At 33.6% G+C, this 22,421-nt stretch overlaps 1 protein-coding gene across 3 annotated transcripts in view; it reads left to right on the forward strand.

The window, feature by feature from the left end:
- The first annotated feature begins 407 nt into the window (after nt 1-407).
- The window catches only part of MARF1 (meiosis regulator and mRNA stability factor 1), a 50,002-nt gene continuing 27,988 nt past the window's right edge, over nt 408-22,421 (forward strand). The window contains exons 1-12 of one of the 3 annotated variants that reach the window (XM_051962749.1): nt 408-518; nt 3,962-4,162; nt 8,075-8,770; nt 10,183-10,357; nt 11,215-11,441; nt 12,989-13,106; nt 15,352-15,524; nt 18,010-18,441; nt 18,609-18,781; nt 18,876-19,034; nt 20,808-20,994; nt 21,799-21,977. In XM_051962749.1, coding sequence (XP_051818709.1) covers nt 4,019-4,162; nt 8,075-8,770; nt 10,183-10,357; nt 11,215-11,441; nt 12,989-13,106; nt 15,352-15,524; nt 18,010-18,441; nt 18,609-18,781; nt 18,876-19,034; nt 20,808-20,994; nt 21,799-21,977 — 2,663 coding nt within the window. In that variant the 5' untranslated portion in view covers nt 408-518; nt 3,962-4,018. Of the gene's footprint in view, nt 519-3,858; nt 4,163-8,074; nt 8,771-10,182; nt 10,358-11,214; nt 11,442-12,988; nt 13,107-15,351; nt 15,525-18,009; nt 18,442-18,608; nt 18,782-18,875; nt 19,035-20,807; nt 20,995-21,798; nt 21,978-22,421 lie in introns of those variants that run through there. The other 2 variants (XM_051962756.1, XM_051962766.1) reach the window with 2 other exon arrangements.

Consider the following 22,421-nt stretch of genomic DNA (forward strand, 5'->3'; position numbering starts at 1 on the left):
ATTATAAATTTAGCTTCTGTGATCCAAGCACATCTGACGCCAAACCACCGTCGTTTCCCTCCCTAAAACATAGGGTTTAGGCCAGCAAAAACAACCCTAAACCAGCAGAGATCTAGGAGAGCGCTGGGCCTGGGTTGGGAGGGGCAGAGAGCCTCGGAGAAAAGGCGGGGTGAAGGAGGGAGGACATGGGAAGGGACAGTCTCTGCAGAAACACTTCCCAAGGAGAAGGCTGAGGAGGCGTGGAAAGTTCCCCAGGCCCCGCCTCCCAGGCTTCCCAGCACGCCCCGCGGAGGAGGTGTCCGGTGGGAAGTGGGAGGGAGTTCGGGGAAGAGGTGAGAAGGGTGTGCGTGAGGGCGTTGGTTTTGCGACAGGGCGGTGCGTTACGGAAGCGGAAGTGGTGGGTGCGCTTGGCGGCGGCGGCGGGAGCTGCGGAGTCGGGAATCAAAACAAAGGGCTGGGGGGGTGGGGGGGTAGGCGGTATGGCCGGCATGTGAAAGCAGGTGGAGCAGGTGGCTGAGGTGAGTGTGCAGGGGGGGCTGGGGCGGAGCGGAGGGGTCGCGTCAACGCCCTGCGGTCCCTTCCTTCTGGCCCTGGGAGCTGAAAGAAGAGCGCTTTCTTTCCGCCTTCCCCCTTCCCCCCCTTCACACAACTCTTGGGAGGGCTGTGCCCCTCTGCGCGCCTCTTCTGGCTGCGCAGTCTCGGATATTCCCCGTTTCCCGGCCTAGTCCCCTGGTCCTGCCCCATAGTGGCCTTGACACTGGTCCCTTTTGTCCCTCCCCCCCCTTTCCTCTGCTTTGGTTTGGGGAGCCTAGCAGCTCTCCCTTGGGCCCTCCTACCTCCTCTCTTGCAAGCAGTTTGTGATTGGGGTTGGCAGCTTTGTGGGGCGTGTACCGCCTCCCACTCCCCCACCCCCCGTTATTACTTTAGAGTGGGGGTCGGGCAGCAGACGGCTCTCTAAGCTCAGATTTTAAGAGGGAATAAAGGAAGTCCGTGATAATCTTTTTTGCATGCCCTCCTTTCATCCACCTCCTCTTCTCTCCCCGTTCCTCGTAGTGTTACACATTTCGATTGTGTTTGTGCGATTGGGAAGGTTATCACAAGTAAGGGAACGTTAGGATTTTATAGGTGGTAAAAGTAACTTATCTTTACTTGAGTGTGTATAGAGAACCGCTGTAAAATTGCTGACACCATTCGATAAGGAACTTATTATTCGAAAATGAAATGCACCAAGTTTGATTATATCCGTTAAGGAAATTCTTTATTATAAGACCTATAACATTATAGAGGATTTTCCAAAGCACCAAATCTCAGTATAACTTGTAAAAGAACCCTTCTCTTCACACCCTAGGAGACAGGATGTAGTCTCAAGGATAGAATCTTAAAGATGTGAGACTTGGAATTTATCTTGACCCTACTTCCTAGACCTCATAAGAGTCTGATTAAGTTTCTGGTTCTATTCTAGAAAAAAACACAGCCTTTATGTTAAATAGAACGTTCAATCTGGGACTTTTTTGTTTATCTCTAATTTATCCTCTATCTATCTTGTTCTGACGTTGTTTTCCTATAGTTTTCTCCATTTACATTGTGAGCTCCTTGGAGCAGGAACTGTCTTTTTGCCTTACTTTGTAACTCTAGCACTTATGCCTGGCACTTAATGAGCATTTAAATAAATGTTTGTTGACAGATGTGTTGCCTCAAGCACCTAATTAATTAAACATTTTGATTTGATTGTGTATTTTACTTTATGTGGCTTCCAGGGACAATATAGTAGAATTGAGACCCAATTATTTGTGATGTTTTGTCGGCACTTTCTTTTTTTCCTTTACCATACTTTTGAATTTATTCTTGAAAGCACAGATGAAAGTGAATTAACTAAGTTGAACCAAAGTTAGTTTTTGCTCCTTATCTCTCCAAAGTTGAACAATTGAATTATAAATGAGGTGTTAATGAATGTTTTTGAGTCTGGAGTTAATGACTGATAAGTTTTCTTGTAAAGATATGAGCATATATAGTCAACATATTTAACCCTATCGCATGGGTTATTGGATGGGATATCAGTGAACTTCAAATAGGATGGGTCAGTATCCAACACACTAGAATTTCTTTAGACTACAAAAAGATAGCGACATAGAAAATAAGATTGTTGATAAGAAGGAACTTAATGAAATGAAGCAAAAGTTTTTCTTGTACCTTCTGTTCCTTGCCTTTTTTGATTACACAGATGTTAATGCTCTTCCCCATTTCCAAATTACTTTGTATATTTATCCATGTACATGTTATTTCTTTCCTGTAAATTATAAGCTTCTGAAGGGTAGGGATTATTTGGGTTTGTTGTACCAGACATTTAATAAAGGCATATCTTTTAAGGAAGATCAATATTTATGACTAGGATCCATAACTGTCTATCTGTGATCACAGTGGGGTAAGGGAAAAGGAAAATGACATAGCGGGAATTTCATTAGAAATACCTACTTTCTAATTTTACCTCGAAATTCCTGAAAGGTTCAGCCTGTTGCTTTCAATATTCTTTGACTTAGTGAGTTTTGTCAAAACCAGAGAATGATGGACAGTAGTGCATCTCAAAATAATGCTTTATTATTGCTTTATCCATAGTGGAACATTTGGATAGTTTTACAGATGTGCATATCTCTTTGAATTAGAATTCTTATGCAGAGTTTCATATCCTGACTGAATTTTGAGGATCTTTTTTTTTTCCGTGAGAAAAGAAGGGAAAGCTTGAGTCAGTATCAGCCACTCAACTGCAGATATAGTCAGTGCTGTTATTTTCTATTAAACTAGACAAAGAGCTCCTGCAGAAAAGTTAAAGCTTGAAGGAATTCTCCAATTAAATTAATCTCTGGTCTGTAGTTAGATGACTTGGTATTTGATGAGGACAATGGAACTCTTTTGGAAAGAAAGTTGAGTTAGATGTGAAAAAAATTTAAACTGACCCCAGTTTATGATCAATTAAAAAGGACAAAATGAAGTTTCACATGTAATCTTTAAGTCCTACTGAAATCATAGCATTTAGATTAGTCAGAGGTTAATTGGAAGATTCTGAATATTGTTTAGAGAAAAATAGCCCAGAAGAAGTATTTGGAGGTGAATTTAAAAAGATTACTAGTTTTTGCAAGGGTCAGTGTTGAAAAATTACCCATGTATATGTTTTGTCAGTAAAAAGCTATAATTAAAAAAAATTTATAAAGTGTCTTTTGGGAAATTCTGAGAAGAAACGTTTATAACTATATCATAAACTTTAAAAATAGAAGACCAAGAATGGTGATTGGATTAGTTTGTGTAGAAAATGGAAAGAAAGTGGGAATGATATATTGCTTTTGTCATTGTCAGATTTTCCCCAGGTAAATGAGCAACATTGACTTGATCTGTTGTTTTCTTAATTTACAAGAATGTCTTTATAATTAATAGTTATGAATCAAAGTGTATTGCTCAAAATAAAATGATCAGTTCTGTGAATAGTTAATTTATTTTTCTTTAGTGGTATCAGTTTGTAATAGTGAAGTAGGGAGAGAGAGGAATCAGTTTCATTTGGTGGAGTACCTGAAGTACAAAGTTTCTCTTGATTGGTTTTCTGGGAATTCATGAAGATTCCTATGAACAGGCAGTCAGAAAAGATTAGATTTTACATACTATCAAAGACAGTATGGGATAAAATATCTTTAACATATTTTAAAGTCAATTATTTTTGGCAGTGAAGTTGGATAGTTTATTCTTATAAAAAGATTGGTGTTAAGAAAAATGAATAGGTCTCAGACAAGTGAGTAATGTTCAAAATATTTTAGTAAACTAAATCTTCCTGTGTATGTCAACTTCATATTTTTTAAAAATTTGATCATTAAACTGACTTGATTACATTGTGCACATATTTAAGTCTTAAATGTAAAAAAAAAAAAAGTTTATTAGTGCTTTAAAAAAGAAAATGTTCAAATTTCACTTTTCATAGGAGGAAGAATGAAAGAAAGGAAAGACAAAAGAATGTTGAACTGCACTATATGGTTGTATGATGGAAGGAAACGGAACCGAGAACCCCTGCAATAGGTCACGTGGATGGCTTCAACAAGATAGCGATGCTAAGCCATGGCTTTGGAAATTTTCTAATTGCTTTTCTCGTCCTGAACAGACATTGCCACTTAGTCCTAAAACGGTAACTAAATGTTATAATAATAGCATAAATTTAGTTATTGAAATGTTGTGTCAATATGGTCAATGACAAGCTTTCTTTTTGAATACTTTTTGTAGTATCCTTTTGGTCTTCATTGTTTTCTAACCAAAGAGTAATATATTTTCTTTACTGTATTCGGTGGAAGAGTAGATACTTTAAATATTTAATGTTAGACTCTTAGGAAAGCTTTTTTCATTTGTACCTGGCAGCAATTGACGCTAAAGATAAATTCTACATTGTATTGTGTAATAAAAGAAGAGATCAAAATGAAGGTTATTGTTACTGTATCTCTTGTTTTGAGATCTTTTTCTTGTAATACAGAAAAGGAAAATATGAACTTTATTGTCTTTCTATTTCTGTAGTCTACTCAATACTTTGTTATACCTTAACTCCTTATTGCTTTATTTTTATTTTTTATTTATTTCCACATTTCATTTATTTCCAAATATATTACTCCTGTCTTCTTCCTCTACCCAGTAAATCATCTCTTATAAGCCATTGCCTTTTTAAATTTTCTTAACAATTTTGTACTTTTTTTCATGCAAAATTTTTTTATCTTATAGTGCTTATTGTTTTCGTTTTCTGTTGGCTTTTTCTACTTTTTTTTCCTTCTTAGAATTCAGATGAATTGCAGAGACTTACTAAATGTTAATGCTAGTAGCTTTTTACTTTACACTTCTGTTCTCAATTTCCAACTTCTTGGTATCTTTTTGGTCTTTGGTATCTTGTTCTAGTGAGTGTCTATTAGATACTTTGTCCTTAAAGATTGTGGTGGCAAACTTAAATAGAAACAGATCCTTGTGGGCGCTATTATTAACTTTGAAAACCACAGTTTAACATTTTATCATATTGTGTTTTTGTTTACTTTGCTAAACATTTCTCAATTATATTTTAGTCTAGTTCAGGTTTGACATTTTGTTTCCTGATTTTCTTATCGTATTTTGATTTGTTTCCACTTTTTGCTTGCATTCTTTTCTGATCCTTTAAGTTGGGTATTTCCCATATATCTATGCTCAGCCACATTTTTTTCTTTGTCATCTCTCTTGATAATCTTTTATTCCCATCATCTCAACTATCACTTTTATTTGAATGACTCTAAAATCTTTATCACAGTCCTTTTTTTTCCTTTAACTTGTTAACCACAATTTCTAATTCATACATCCCATATATTCAGTCTAATCAAATCTTGTTATTTCTTCCTCCACAATGTTGTCTTTCTGTTCCCAGTCGCCACTAAGTCAGTCCTTTATCACCTTTTGCTTGGAACTATTGCAGCACCTTTTTAATTATTCTCCTTGCCTGCAGCTGCATTCAGCTATAAGCCTCTTAATAAATTTCAGTGACTTCTTATGATCCCCAATTTAAACAAGTTGTAAGCATTTATTAAGTGCTGTGTGTACCAAGCACTGTCCTAAGTGCTAATGATACAAACAAAGGGAAGTATAGGAAATAAGCTTTTTTGTAGTACCTGTGTTCCAGAAATTGTACCAAGTGCTTTTTACAAATATTATCTCATTTCATCCTCACAGCAACCCTAAGAGGTAGGGGCCCATTTTAGAGTTGAGGAAATTGAGACAAACAAAATTTAAGTGATTTGCTTAGGATCATACACATGTGATATAAATTGGAGATAATCTCACAGGGAAGGCACTAAGATTTAGAAGGACTGGGCAAAGTTTCTTATAAAAATGAACTTTTAGATGATATTTGAAAGGAACCAAAGAAGCCAAGGACAGAGAGGAGAGAGAGAGTTTCAGGCATGGGAGATAGCCAGTGAAAATGCCTGAGTGAGGAGAAGGAATATCATATATGAGGAACAGCAAGACTAGAAGTGAAAGAAGGGACCAAGATTTGAAGAACTTTAAAAGCCCAAAAAAAAAAAAAAAAAAAAAGGATTTTACATTTGATTCTAAAAATGAGCCCCAAGATTTTTTTTTGAATAGAGGGGAGTGGTGGTGAAATAGACTTGAATTTTAAGGAAAAAATAGTTAGATCATTTTGACAACTCAGTGACGAGTCCATTGAAATGAAGAAAAACTTTAAACAGAGAACCTCTCAGAAGGCTATTATAATTTAAGTATTTGGGGGGGGCGGTGTCCCTTGTCAGGATGAAGTCAGTGGAAAATAAGGTGTGTGTTTATAGGATTGATGTTGCAAAAGTATAAACAACAAGACTTTAAAAGTGATTAGAGTGGGGAGAGTTGGAGTGAAAAGTCAAGGATACTACTAGATTATGAGTCTGGGTGACTGGCAAGATGATATTTATATTTGGGAAGTTAGGAAGAAAAGAGAGTTTGGAAAGAAAGATAATGAGTTGCATTTTGGATATATTAAGTTTAAGCTGTTTGTAGATCTTGTCCAAGATATCTTCATAGGCAGTTGGAGACAGGTCTGCCTACACAAATAAATCAAGTATCGGCATAAGGATGACAATTATATTTCATGGGAATTAATGAAATCACCAAATAGAAAATCTTTAGGCATTGAAAGTGTTTTATTACCTGCCACTTTTCAATCTCTTGGGCCTTCTTATACTTTACTCCCCTCTGTGTATATGTGATCTGATCATACTAGCCTACTTGTTTGGGTGTCTATACAGTACTTTATCTTCTAACTCTTGCATTTGAACTGTCAGTGCCCTATGTCTTTACCCAACTGTGCATGTGAGGTTACCTGGCTTCTTCAAGACTTACCTCAAATTCTGTCTTCGGAAGGTCTATATCAGACCTATTACCCATAGGTTATACTATCTTATATGTACGTACTTATTTTCATGTTGTCTCCCTCATTAGAATGTGAGCTCCTTAAGAGTGGAGACTCTTTTCCTTTCTTTGTATCCTCAGGGCTTTTCAACATGCCTAGCATGTAATAAATGTTTAAAAAATTCATGCTGACTGTTTGATTCCTACTCTGAGTTCTCTTAACTGCCTACCTAGAGACTGATTCAACATATCCAAAATTGAGCTTAATACATTTTGCCTTAAAGTTCCTCATTATTCTGATACCACATTTTCAATCACTGGTAACACCACTTATTTGTCTTCCATTTTTGAAATGTTGGTGTTTGACTTTTCCTCTGTCCTTCATTTTCCATATCCAGCCAATTACCAAACCCTGTTGATTCTATTTCAATGTCTCTGAGATACTCGTTCTTCCTCCTAGTCCATTATAGCTACATATTACCACTTACTTGGGCTATTGCAGTCACCTTCGCGCTTTCACATCTATTATGTGATAAATTAATATATTTTAGTCATCTGTCTGGTTATATTTCTGCTTAGTATTTGAAATCCTCAATAATGTACCACTTTCCTTTATTATTCCCATATACTTCAGTAAAGTAAATTCCATGCTGATTGATTGATTGATCTATCTGTCTTATATTTTTGCTTTCTTGCCATTCTTTATGTTTGGTTTTCACTCCTTGAATTTCTACCATTTTACTACGACCTCCTTCAAGAAGCCTTCATTCTATTCAGTGGCTCTCTTTGACCTCCAATAGTATTTTACCCTTTTATATCAGTTACGTGTTATTTTTGTATTGAATTTGTGTGTCAGTTTTCCCACTTGGCTTTAAAAGCTTCATGAGAGCAAAGATACCTAAACTTTTTATCACAACCCTCAGCATATGTCCTTTACACAGTAGGTTCTCAGTAAATGTTTGATTTGAACTCAAATCTTTGGCCTCAGTCCCTTTTTATTTGAACTCACGTTGATTTGTAGTTCATCTACTTCAATTTCAGTCCCATAAAATTGAGATTTTGTTTTTTATTCTGTTTTAGTTTTTGTTTGTCGGATGAAGTAGTACCTATGATTTGTCCTTTTGAATGGAATGTGAAGAAATTTTAGACTTCATACTCTAATTAAGATACTTCTCAATCTTTTGTTTTTCAGAAAGATTACATGGAGAACAAAGTTGTTGTAGATTTAAAGGATGTACCATCTCCTCTTCATGCTGGCACTAAACTTTTCCCAGCAGCCCCAATTCCAGATATTCATCCACTTCATCAACCTCAAATACAACTTCCACCTGCTCCTAAAGTAAGCTGCTGTGCTCATTGCTCTAATGACCCCTCAACTCCTCCGATGCACTTTGGTGGTGGCGGCGGCAACGGCAGCACTGGTGGCAGAGGTACTGGGGGCTTGATTCACGCTGGCTCACTATTAGACTCACCAGGCACTGGTACAATCACTTGTCAAGTAGGGTCAGGGTTTGCTTTTCAATCTGCATCTTCACTCAAGAATGCTCCAGCTAGAAATAATTTGGCAGGCATTGCAAGTGACTTTTCCAGCATGTGTATAGAAAGTAACTTCTCTTCTTGTAAACACCTGCCTTGTTGTGGAAAACTTCATTTCCAATCATGTCATGGTAATGTGCGTAAACTGCATCAGTTCCCAGCTCTTCCAAGCTGCACCTCTTCTGGCTATTTCCCCTGTTCTGATTTCACAAGTGGGGCTCCCGGGCATTTGGAAGAGCACATTTCACAGTCGGAGCTCACATCCCATGTGTGCACCAACCCTTTGCATCTAAATATGGCACCATCGGTTTGTCTAAAGGGCTCTCATTACTGCGAAGACTGTTTGAGCAAGGTTTGTATATATTTTTTTTTTTTAAACACAGTGCATAAACATAGTTGGTTTTTAGACATGGGAATTTATAAAGAGTCTTACATTGTATATATAAGATTGTACTTTTGATTAAGTTCTTTTTAATTTAGAAGATAATTTAGAGGAAGATGAGTAATCGGCAATAAGAATTAGGTCTTACATTGAAGGTAAAATGAAAGAACTACTAAAACAAAAAATACAGCAATGGAGCTTTTACTGAACTAAGTAGTTCATGCTTTGTAGAGCTTATTGTTTTGTTTTATCTGGACCTGTAATTTTATTAGTGTGGGAGAGCTCATTTATAGACTCTTCTTTGATAGAAATCAATAACTTGTCTTTAATTATGATCCTACTGGGGAAGTGATACCATGATCTTAAAGAATTACATGGGGCACTAAGAGTTATATATACATGATATTTATCTATATATCACAAGTAGGACTTGAACCTGGGTCTTCATGACAAGACCAATCTTCTATCCATTACACCATGCTGCCTCTCAAAGCTTCCTACATTACAACAGATTTACCATTATTTGAACCTCAAAACCTTGTCAGTTTTCCAGAATTTTTCTTTTGCTTTTTAATAAAGAAGAATAAATTATTTTGTGATGACTGATTACTTTTTTAGCTTAAAGCATTTAAAAAGATTTAATTTTGGAGACTCACTTATGTAATGTAGTTCAGAATTTAGATTAGCATTGCACATTTATAGTAAATTGGGAACTTGACACTTGACCATAATGTATGATTGCATTTATATGAAAAACTTTAATAACTTTTATATAAAGTATATGACTTTTTTGTCAGTCATTTCAGTTACATCTAACTCTTTATGACTCCATTTGGTGGATTCTTGGCAAAAATATTGGCGTGGTTTGCCATTTGCTTCTCCAACTCATTTTGAGGAAAACTCAAGCATATAGAATCAAGTGTCTTGCCTGGGCTCACATAGTAAGTTTCTGAGGCTGGATTTGAACTCAGGCCTTCTGACTCTGAGCCCAGAGCTTTATCTGCTTTGCTACCTAGTTGCTTTGAAAGCATGCGCGAACACAGATACACACACACACACACACACACACACACACACACACATGAAGAAATAGATCATAGGTGATGTGAGCCTTAGAACATGGAGTTTTAGACATTGAGTTTTCTAGTCAATCTTTGTATGGTTATATTTTGTGATAGAGTATAAGGGACAACTGCTTGGAATTAGTTTCTAAATTTAATGTCCATGAGTTCCAAGAAATATAATTGAAAATAATTTTACTAGAGTGATGAAAAAGTATTAAGTATATTTAGCACATGCTTTTTAGGTTTTGTGTATAAATATAAAGTCTAGTTATATTATAAAGTCTGAAATAATGTGATTGAAAATTTTGTTTTTAACAGCCGGCAAGAAATAGTATAATTGATGCTGCTAAAGTCTGGCCAAATATTCCACCTCCAAATACTCAAACTGCATCAATTTCTATCCCTTTGTGTAATGGCTGTGGAACCAAAGGAACAGGGAATGAGACAGCTTTGCTACTTACAAATAGTCTTAACAAAACAGCATCAAAATATGGTAAATGATAATTAAATACACATTTTATACTAGTTTTATTATAAAATGTTAATATTACAAATATACTTCATTTAATTTTGGGAGGAGTACTAAAGCCTCTTTCCTTGTTTTTTCTTTAAAAAAAAATCTAAAACTCATTAAACTAATAGATTTTTACATCATCTTAAATTGGGCGGCTTTTATTAGGAAGATTAAAGTGTTGGAAGAAACTACTTTATTACTATCCTTTAGGATTATAATTGGTGGGATTTGTTACTGAGTTTAATAGAAGTAGGAATTGTAGTCATGAAGTAGAACAATGATATTATGAAATCCTACAATATGTTAAGATAGCTCCTGTTTCATAGGTGTACTGTTCAATATTCCATTTTGTTTTAAAAAATCATTAATATTAAATTAGCTATTAATGCAGCATGTTAAAATATTAAAAAGTATTTTGTAACTGCCCAGCCCTTTTTACTTTTTCTGATACTTATTTACTTTTTTTTTTAACTTTCATATGTGCAATATATGCAATTCAGATGTTGGCTTATGACTGGTCAAAAAAATAAATCAGATTTATAAATCAACTTGCTTTATGTACTTTACCAAATCATGGGAGCTTTAGAGTTTTTTTTTTCCCTTGTAAATAGAGATGGCATTTAAAATAACAAATTAGGTGTGTGTTTTTGTTTTTTCCCCCCCACTATTGTAGTGATTTCTTCTTGAGGGAACATGATATCTAATCAAGTTTTTTTTTTTTTTTTTTAACTAAATATAGTAACTGGAAAAATAAAAGTAGAACTCTTACTTGATTTTGTTTTCACCAGTTTTTCTTTTTCTATAATTACAATAGAATATGTTAAATTTTTTTAAAGGGTCCTCAGAAGTTGCAATAGCAGGACAGGTGCTAGAAAACTTACCCCCCATTGGAGTTTTTTGGGACATTGAAAACTGCTCTGTTCCTTCTGGCCGGTCAGCTGTGGCTGTTGTACAACGAATTCGTGAGAAGTTTTTTAAAGGCCACAGAGAAGCAGAATTCATCTGTGTTTGTGACATCAGTAAAGAAAGCAAAGAAGTTATTCAGGAACTGAATAATTGTCAGGTAAAAGAAAATACTATTATGTTATAGTAATAAGCATAAATAATTTGAAATTTTTTAAAGTTATAATAATGTCCAGTAATAATATTTTCATATCTTTATTGGATATGTTTTCTTCTTTTACCTGATTGGGAGTACAGGAAGTTATTTTTTTTTTATACTTTATCTAGATAATACCATAATGATAATTACTAATTTCCAGTTATATCTAATTAACCAGTTTTGTTATATATCATTATTTGGATGTTATGAACTTTTACATATTTGCCTTATTATTATTATTAACCTAATTAGTTATTTTCTTGATTAAGGGGAAAGTCTTTGATGTCTTTGTCTACCTCCACAGTTCCTTATACATAGTTCATAATAAATATTTTGTTGATTAATAAAAAAATATATTTAGAGGGGCAGTGTTGGATAATACTGGACTTGGAGATAGGAATATCTAGAATGAAATCTCACCTAGCTGTATGACTCTGGGCTGTCACTTGACCTCTCTACATGGAGGGTAATAATAGTTAGCAACCATATAGAATTGTTATGAGGCTCACATAAAATGAGGTACTTCACATGTTTTGTAAACTTTAAAGTAGTCAATAAACATGCTGTTGTTAATGTTATTACTTAAGGGCTTTTGGTGAATGAATTTTCACAAAATCAAAACTAAAAAGACATTGTCCATCCCATTTAAAAATATCTTAGTAGCCATTTCAACAAGTCAGCTACCCTGATAGTTACTTTGTCAATCTATTGTATGTTTTATTTTTTCAAAGTGATAAGTTTTTAGTTTTGTGCTAGATAATAACTACATTGCCTAATAAAAAAATGGATATACTTACTGAAATATTAGGTTTTTTAATAATGGAGGCTTTGTGAGTCATCACAATATCTAAAATTACAGTTCTATTAAACATCTACTAAAATTCCTGCTTGTATATTTTATGATTCTGGACAAAGCTTTTCCTGATAGAGGGTACATTTATGTGGTTCATTTTTGTTATTTTTTGTGTAATGGAGTTAAGGTTTAAGAATCAAATAAAAGATAATGCTTTATATGAGTCTTATAACTTTGACATAAAAATATTTCAGGAATTTGTCTATTCTCATCCTTCTTCCTCACGCTTCTATCCCACCATTGTCATAATTTTTTAGGTGATTAATAACTACAATAATCCACATATTTCATTTTTAAAATTCCTACATTGGTAGGGTTTAAAATCCCTATCATTAGTTACATATTTTAACCAAAAAGCTTAATTCATTTCAAATTTTGTTTCTTTTTTCCTGTCCATTCTCTGATATAAGAATTAAAGAATAAAGTGAAAAAAATAAGAAAACATGATCAAAGGAAAATTAATAGTAAAACATTTTGATAATGCACAAATTATATAAAATAAGTAATTAATGGAAAGCCATTTGTAATTTGTTTTTGCATATTAAAATGACAATTAAAGAATTGTATGAATTTTCTCCTTTAAGGATATTTACAAGGTAATGGGCAACTGTAACAAGATTAAATCTTTACTTTGTTGTTCTTATAAATAATGTAGGTGACAGTTGCACATATCAATGCTACTGCAAAAAATGCTGCTGATGATAAACTCAGACAGAGTCTCAGAAGATTTGCAGATACTCACACTGCACCAGCCACTGTGGTTCTTGTGTCTAGTAAGTTTGTATCAACATATTTATAAGTTTACATTGGTGATAATGGTTATGGTTATTTGGGGATTTAAAAATTTATAAAATAAAATGTGGGCAGACAGGAAAATGTAACAAATCCTGGTGCTTATTAAGTTGGAGCCTCATTATAGCAGAATGTATTGTCTCTTCTGGAGTTCTTAGCTTTGGGTATATGAACTTATGTTTTTAATATTTTTATAACTACTTCAGTATAATTTAGTTTCCTAATACTGTGTCTTTTATGTATTTAAAAACATTCTGAGAAGAGAGTCATAATATTCAAGGATCCTGTGATCTCCCTCCCCTCCCCCAAAAAAGTGGTTTTAGACTAGATATTTTTATTCCTTCTTTTCAGTAGATAAGGGCCAGATTTATCTCTATAATGTTTTTAGTTTTGATTCTAAATTTAGTATTACTTAACAGATTCAGTGTCAACTTTTCTAAATCTTTGTTCCCCAAAAGAACTGCTTACTATCTATAATGAATAGAGTTAGCTACCTCTGCAAATGAATTGATATTCTGCAATTTTACATTGTACTCTAATATGAGAAATGAAATCTAAGGATTGAAGGTTTGAAATTTGATACTTTTGTAGCAAACTGTTGTTAACAATGTTGTTAACACTGTTAACCAAAAATCATGACTCCATAAGACGTGCATAGAAACTAGATTTATTATAAGAGAAATTAACATTCATCTAGAATTTCTTCTACCAAATATAAAGGAATCTACAGTGATGTAGAGAATGCCTTTGGTATTTAAGTTACAGCAAAAAGGAGAATTAATAGGGAATGAGAAGAGGACTAGTCCCCTTCTCAAGGACAGGGATAAGGGAAGAGGAAACAAGAGTGAACTTGTTTTTCCTTTGTGGGAAATACTAGTCCATTAAGAGGGCTGGTCTGCTTATCTACCAAGGTCCCAGCTGTAGCAACGGTTTATTGGTCTGGGCAGGCTGGCTAGAGCTAGGCTTAACTTCAGGGGCACTGAGAGTTTAATAAAGTTCACTTGCAAAAGGTTGCTGTTCAGAGGGGCTTCATTTCTGGAACATAGAGCAACTCAAGAAAATAAGTTCAGGGATCCTCTTTAGATCCCTCTCTGATCATGACAACCTGCAGATGTGCTAATCACCACAGAGAGAGAGGCCCTGGTAAAATATCTTAGACACTACTGGGAAGAGCATCTGAAGACTAAGATAAAAAAGCACTTCACAAGGATAATGGCTAGCAGACAGAAAGCTAACAAGAGGCCTATTCATTGAAGTTTGGCCTGAGTTGATGAATTTAGGCCTCGGGGCACGAATTTCTGAACTATGTTTATAAATAAACATAGCTCATGCAATTTACAGCATTGGAGATGATACAGGATAGTTCCAAGTACAAAGTGGGATCAGAATCATTGACCAGTCACAGTACAAGTTTGTGTAAGAATATTAAAATTAGGTACTAATTCACACTACACCAAAAACTGAAGTAGTACAATAATAAATATCCACATTAACAAACATTGTCTCCTTGCAATTTAGTAACCCATTCCCATTGTCCATTCAGTCACCATGTTTTATCTTGGATCTCAAATGTCCCATGTAGTTGTCTAGTCTTTGAAACGTCCTTTCTTGGGGACAATTCTGGGAAATATTTGTCCTCCAGGGTATCACTTCTCTAGATTTCTTTTCTAGTTCCTAATTACTTGTAAAGACTCCTTAGATGTTTCTGCTAAACTCTTTTACAAAAACAGATTTTAATATAAGCCTCAAAATTTACTTCTCTAAAATCCAGTTCACCTGGTGAAAACCAATTGGAATCTTATAGTTCCAATCTTATCAGTAATGGAGCTATAAGAGGTGGGGTACCAAAAAGGAACTCAGCTTACTTGTAACTTCAATTACAAAAGATTATTATTAGGTTACCTTAGGGAGCTTCATCTCTGGAAAATAAGACATCTCAAGAAAACAAGTTCAGGGACCCCTTTAAAAAACTTAACATATTTTGACATACCAAATGTAGTATAGGATTATATTTAAAGAAGGGATTGCCTTGTGTTGCCCTATTGTTACCAGATTTAAAATTATAGCAAGTTTCTGTTTGTGCTTACGTACTTTAAAAAAAGTATGGATTTTAGATTCTTCCAAAATCATATTCATTTGTATGGCTGGTACTTTTCCTTCAATGAATATTAGTAGAATTTTGTGTCACACTTTCTAATATTGAGAGGAAAAACCTTTCTCTTTCAGCTGATGTCAATTTTGCATTGGAACTTAGTGACTTGAGGCACCGGCATGGTTTCCATATTATTTTGGTACATAAAAACCAGGCCTCTGAAGCACTGCTGCATCATGCTCATGAGCTTATCAGATTTGAAGAGTTCATTTCAGACTTGCCCCCAAGATTACCACTAAAAATGCCAGTAAGTAAGTGGATGCGTGTGTGAAAGAGACTTAAAGAATATTTTAATTATATCACAATATTAAATTATAGAGACCATCAAACTTGGAATTGAAAATTATTATATTTTCATATAGGACCTCAAATTCTTTAAATGACACTTTGATATTTATTTGTTCAATTATCTATCAAATCATTCCCCAGCCAAAGGTACAGAGCAGGTCAGATTTTGTGCCCTTTTATCATAATTTTTTTTTTTTTTTTTTTTAGCATTTTTCAAATTCTCTTTTTTGGGGGGAATTTTCTTTTTTTCTTTTTTCCCTTCTTTCCCTTTTTCTCTCTTTCCCTCTGCTTCCTTCCATGTACTGTTAGTGTCTTATTATTTCCTTCTAGTTTTTTCATGACTATGTCTTTTTGAGAACATTTCTTTTAGATGTGGTTTTGTTTAATTGTGGATTGGAAGTAAACTATATTCAGTATTTACATGTTATATGTAGATGACATTGTTAGTCTCTATTTTGCCTTTTTATTTAGACTTAAAGAAAAGGCTAAATCTTGATTGCCAATGGAATATTATGTCTTGTATATGTTTTCCCGTTAGTTCAGTGTGAATATTAGTTTCACATTTTTCTGTTTATCCTCTTTTAAGACTTTCAGAGATTTAATCATTTTAAATCTGTTACTCTAGCTCAGGGGTTCTTAACTTAGGATATGTGATCTTGCTTTTTGAAATGTTTTAATAACTATTTCTTTTTTTTTTTTTTATAACTTTTTATTGATAGAATCCATGCCAGGGTAATTTTTTACAGCATTATCCCTTGCATTCACTTCTGTTCCGATTTTTCCCCTCCCTTCCTCCACCCCCTCCCCCAGATGGCAAGCAGTCCTTTATATGTTGAATATGTCACAGTATATCCTAGATACAATTTTAATAACTATTTCAATAAAATTATTTTCTTTGATGATTGTGTGTATTTTGTTTTATGCATTTAAAAACATTATTCTGAAAAGGTGTATATGAACCACACACAAAAAAGATTAAAACTTTCAAGTTTCCTATCCTTAACTCCTGGATAAGAACATAATTTCTGTATATTTTTATTCATGATTCATCAAAAAAGACTATTATACTATAATTTACTAAGGAAAATGTTAAGGAAAGATTTTGTTACTTGATTGCTTGCAGTCAGTTGTTACAGCCTATCTACTCCAATGCATACCAGAACAGAAATCCCCTCTAACATTTCCATCAATAAATCACTTAATGTCTGCTTAAATGTTTCTAATGAAAGGAAACCTACTTCCTCCTTGAGCAGACCATTCCTTTTTTCAATAACCATAGTCTTTAGGACAGTTTTTCCTCATAACAGCAATTCAAATAATTCAAATATTTCCATTTCAAATAATTTGAAATAGTTATCATATCCTCTTGAAGTCATTTCTAAACTAAAAAATCCTTTGCATTTTAACCAATATTTGTAAGCTACGATTTTCATTTCTTCTCCCTTCTATATATATATGTGTATGTATATGTGTGTGTATATATATATATATATACTTATAAGAACCTACTGTTCTTCAGTAGTTTGAGAATGTTCTTAAAAATATAAACTGAACAGATACTCTGTGTTTGGCTTGACCAGGCAGTGTACAATATAACTCATTTCCTTCAAGCTGCATATTATGCCTCTCTCATTGCATCCTAAGATAGTATTAAATTTTTTCAACTGCTTTGTCTTACTTGGTTTTAGTCAATTAAACACTTAGATTTTTTTTCTCATAAATTGCTTTCTAGTTATACCTCAGGCAGATTTAGTTCTTGCAAAATTGATTTTTTTTTTTGGACCCAAGTGTAGGATTTTATTTCCAAAATTTATCTTCTTAGATTTAGATTAATGATGTAACATTTCAAGATCTTTTGGGATCTTGACTATTTGTTAGGAAAGCTAATGTCTTAGTTACTTCTCTCAATTTTGTGTTATTTGAAAAATTTGATTAGGGTGCTATATGTATATTTTTATCTAAGTCTTTGATAAAAAATGTTAAGTAGCATAGAATCCAAGACCTAAACCTCCTTTTAATTTAACATCATTAATGATTATTCTCATATTCTTTTTCAACTTTGAACATTCACCAGGTTCCAATCCACCTAACTGTCTAAGCTGTATTTCTCCATCTTGTTTTCAATGATAGCCCAAGAGACTTTGTTAAATGCTACTTTAGTTGTCATACATTCTGATGTTCTTCCATTCTATAGTGATAGAACTCAGAACGCGGAACAAAAAAAGGAAATAGCCTTTTTTTTTTTTTTTTTTTTTAGAAGATATATATCATAGTAAAAATTTTTGACATTGGTTAATTTGCCATGTCATCACCCTTTTATTATCAGTTATGGTTTAACCCTTTTATTATCAGTTATGGTTTAAAGACCACCCATTTTGTTTCTTTGGTTTCTAAATGATTGTTTGTACTTGGGTTGATGAAACTTTATATTTTATCTTTTGCAGCAGTGCCACACTTTGCTTTATGTTTATAACCTACCAACAAACAGAGATGGCAAAAGTGTTAGTAACCGCCTTAGACGCCTATCAGACAACTGTGGTGGTAAAGTGCTCAGCCTTTCTGGAAGTGGTGCCATTTTGCGCTTCTTGAATCAAGAAAGTGCAGAACGTGCCCAGAAGCGAATGGAAAATGAAGATGTTTTTGGCAACAGAATTATTGTGTCATTTACTCCCAAAAATAAAGAACTTAATGAGATAAAGAATTCAAATACTGTTTCTGATAAAGCAAAATCTCCCAAAAAGGTCAACAAAAATCCAAAGTTGTGCCTAGTTAAAGATGGAATTGAACAATCTCCCAATGCCAAAGTCATACCTGGGAAAGGATTACAAGCAAATCTTGGATCTGCCACAAAAAATACTAACATTAAAAGTTTACAGGTAATTTTAACAACTTGATTTTTAAAGTTTTTCTTTGTGTATTCTCTTTGACTACAGTTCTGTAGATCACTGACAGACTCAAAAACTGTCAGTTATATATTTTATCCTGTACCATATACCTAGTGGGAATCATATTTTAAGCAATATTGTCTTTGTATCTTTTTAAGGAGCTATGCCGAATTGAATCTAACACAAATAATAAAAACAGTGAACACCACCAGCAAGATCAGCTAAGGATGGATACACCTTCTCCACAAAATAATTCTCGTGCTGCAAGTGCTGAAACTCTGACAGCCAAAACTGCAGGAACAGCAGAATCTGTTTATAAAAACTGTCAGAAGTATGTGAAGTTACTTTATTTTAAAACTGAATTAATTGATTATGACACAAATAAGCTTTTCCCTTCCTCTTGTTTTTTGTTTTTGTTTAATTAGGAAAGAGAACCCTAATAACCGAAGTATTACCAGTTCACCTGTAGAAAAAAAGGATAAAGAAGAGATTATGTTCCAAATCAGTTATCCATCTGCTTTTAGCAAGTTGACTACATCAAGGCAACTCAGTCCTTTGCTTGTATCTCAGAATTGGTCTTCTAGGTAAAAACCAGCTTTACATATGAGTAGCAATATTTTTCATGGTGATTTTATTTTTAATTTGAACATTTGTGGCAAGAGAAATTATAGGAAATGTTAATCTACTTTTGCTTGAAAGTACACTATTATTATGTATATATAGATCCCTAGAAAAAATTAGTGATTTCTGATAATTTTCTAGAACTATTTTTCTTAAATGAGTAGACTTGGATCCATGAGTTAGTGATCCTCAAATTATGGAAAACTTTTAGGAAGGAAGTTGACAATTGTCTTGTGGAATGGAAACAATACACTGTGCTCTACTAATCTCTGCTGATGATGTTAACTAACAACTTATGAGAGAGGGGATTTAACCAAGATTGCTGGCCAAAGATAAGGAAAATATGACTACAGCTGAGAAATCTGCTGTGAATTTATGATTGGTCCCTATTAACCCTGCTGAAGAAACCTGAACTAGAACCAGATCACTGCTGTGTGTGTTAATTCAACAAAGATTAGTCATAATAACTACTTAGGACTTTATAGGCACAAAACAGTAATAATTTATTTTCTAATTTTTATTATAAATTCAGTAAATTAGAGAGAGCTTGTGGTGTTGGGGGAGAGAGAGCTGGTCTTGGAGTCAGAGAGACTTAGATTCAAATACCTATTTACATATACTAGCTCTGTGATTCTGGATAAGTTACTTACCCTCTCAGTGCTCTAAACAATTTTCTTAAGACTATGCTGCTATGAAGGTAACAATTGTATTGGTAGAGAGAGATTCCTTATCTGAGAGTCCCATAAAAGCAATGAAATTAGTCTTTTTTTAATAACTTGTCAGCCAAAACAATCAAACATATAAATAAGGAATAAAATTGTAATGAAGTTTGTCAAAGTAGAGCCAAACAAAAATTGTATTTGCTCTTTAGCCCTCTCTTCACTTGAAGTTCCATTAATTTTGCCTTTTTTCTTTTACAGTAATCATTCTTAGTTTTGTTAAGTTGTCTAAATTTAAATCAAATAGTCTATGGTTGTCTTGCAGTCTGAAGATATCACAAAAGTAAACATATAACAAGAATCCAAATTAATGTATTTTTTTTTTTTTTTTTTAGTTTTTTTGATTCTAGAGACCTCTGAGAATCCATAAAATAGGCTTAAGATTTTTCTCTGCAGGAAGAAGAATGTGATAAAATAGTGATAAAAATGTGATAAAATAGAGACCCAGATAGACTGGAAAAAGAATATGAAGAGAATAAATTGAGTTCTGATGTTTAGATGGAGTTTTCATATGTCAAATTTTAAACTTTGCTAAGAATAATTATCTAAAGTGCAGTCTCTTTCATTCGCATGTTTGCTTTTTTCTCAACAATAATAACTCATAATACTTTAAGTTTCAAAGAATGTTTTTCTCACTAAAAATCTTTTGGAGTATCTGGTGCAAATATCCATATTTTGCAGGTTGAGGAAACAGGCTCTGAGAGGTTAAGTGATGTTACTGCTGCAGCTTAGTAAAATATCTGAAATGAGATTTAAAGGTTTCCTGACTCTTAAGACCAATACTTTATCTGCTGTGCCACAAAAAATTTTAAAGCTAGAAATATTTATTTAATGCACTTAATTTAAATTAAAAGTCAACACATAGTACAATTATTTTTTTGAAATTAAGTATAATTATTTGTGCATAGGATTTTTAAACAAAAAGGGAAATTTTTTTAAGGGCCATTTGCATAGTTCAACATTTTTTTTCACATGTTACAATTAATAATATTTTTAATATGCTTTTATTTTAAGCAGGAGTGTATCTCCAAACCTTTTGAACAGAGCATCTCCACTTACTTTCAGCATCACAAATCCTAGCAGCACTGATTGCCCTGACCCATTTGCAAATGGTGCTGATATTCAGATTAGTAATATTGACTACAGATTGTCTCGGAAGGAATTACATCAAATTATGCAAGAAGTTTTCTCTAGGCATGGCAAGGTAATCTCTCAAAATTGTTCTTAGTGTTATTTTTATATATTTTTTCTTTGTTTAGTCTCTTGTCTCCTTTGTTAAAAGAATTTTAAATGGTATAATGTAGCAAATACTACTTAATGTAGTATATAGTTTTAGTGGTTTATTGTAGCCTAATGCAATATGTCAGGTCATTCTTAGTATGTAAAGCACTAAATTATTATAAATTTTTAAAAATGGAAATTAAGCTCATTGCTTTTTGCTTTTGATCTTCTTCAAATCATAGAAACTTTGCTATAGAAACAATCTTCGTCTTCCCTTAAGGGAATAAGGCATGACCATTTACCATGATCATAGAGCTGGATTAAATGATACTTTTAAGATGTAAATGGATGATACATCTTAATAACAACTCCTAAAATATAAAACTGAGATTGCTTAGAATTGTTATAATTTCTTTATACTGGTATGTGGGTCCATCTAGTGTCCTTAGGTATAGCTTGCTAACAACACACTGCTTATTGTTTTCAGTCTATATCTTGGTGTTTTTGAAGTCAGGAGAGGCCATGAATGTTTCTATTCTAAATTTGGTACCCTGGGACCTTTAGATCTAGTGACCTTGACTTGGATCCTTGAAGTTCCCCTTATTTTAGCTATGTAGAATTCTGTAGTCCTGAAAACAGAAACAAAAGTGACCTACAGATAATTACAGGACAGGAGTAACCCTATTATAATACCAAGTTTTAAAATTTTGTCTCAGTGAAATCAGGCTCATTTTTAATTTGGTTTGTTGACAAGAAGCTTATACAGTTTTGCTTTTTGCTGTTTTAGGTGAAGAGCATAGAGCTCAGCCCTCATACAGATTATCAACTAAAAGCTATTGTCCAGATGGAAAATTTGCAGGAAGCAATCATTGCAGTAAATAGTCTTCACAGATATAAAATTGGCAGCAAAAGAATCCAGGTCTCTTTGGCCACTGGAACAGCTAACAAATCTTTGTCTTTACTAAGGTAAAAAAAAAAATCCTAATTATAGAAGAAGAAATTTTGACTTAAAATTATATGAGCAGCATCATAGCTAGTGTATATATATATATATATATATATATGTATGTATGTATGTATGTATGTATATAGGTTATCTCATTTAATTCTCGCAACTCTCTGCGGTAGGTGCTAATATTATCTCCATTTTTACTGATGGCAAAATTGAGCCTGAGAACAGTTTAGTGATTTGCCTAATTCATTCTGCTAGCCAATGAATGAGGCTGAATTTGGACCCAAGTCTTTCACTGCTGTATCCCTCAGCTGTTTTACATGTATGGGAATGTTTTACTTATAAATTAGTTCTTTAAAAAATATTTTTCCATCCTTATTCAGAATTAAAATTCTAAGGTCATTCTTTTTAAGAAGTACATCTTAACTGTAGTGAGCACTAAAAGTAACAAATGAATC

Source organism: Antechinus flavipes, chromosome 1, assembly GCF_016432865.1.
Source record: "Antechinus flavipes isolate AdamAnt ecotype Samford, QLD, Australia chromosome 1, AdamAnt_v2, whole genome shotgun sequence".
Classification (NCBI taxonomy): Eukaryota; Metazoa; Chordata; class Mammalia; order Dasyuromorphia; family Dasyuridae; genus Antechinus; species Antechinus flavipes.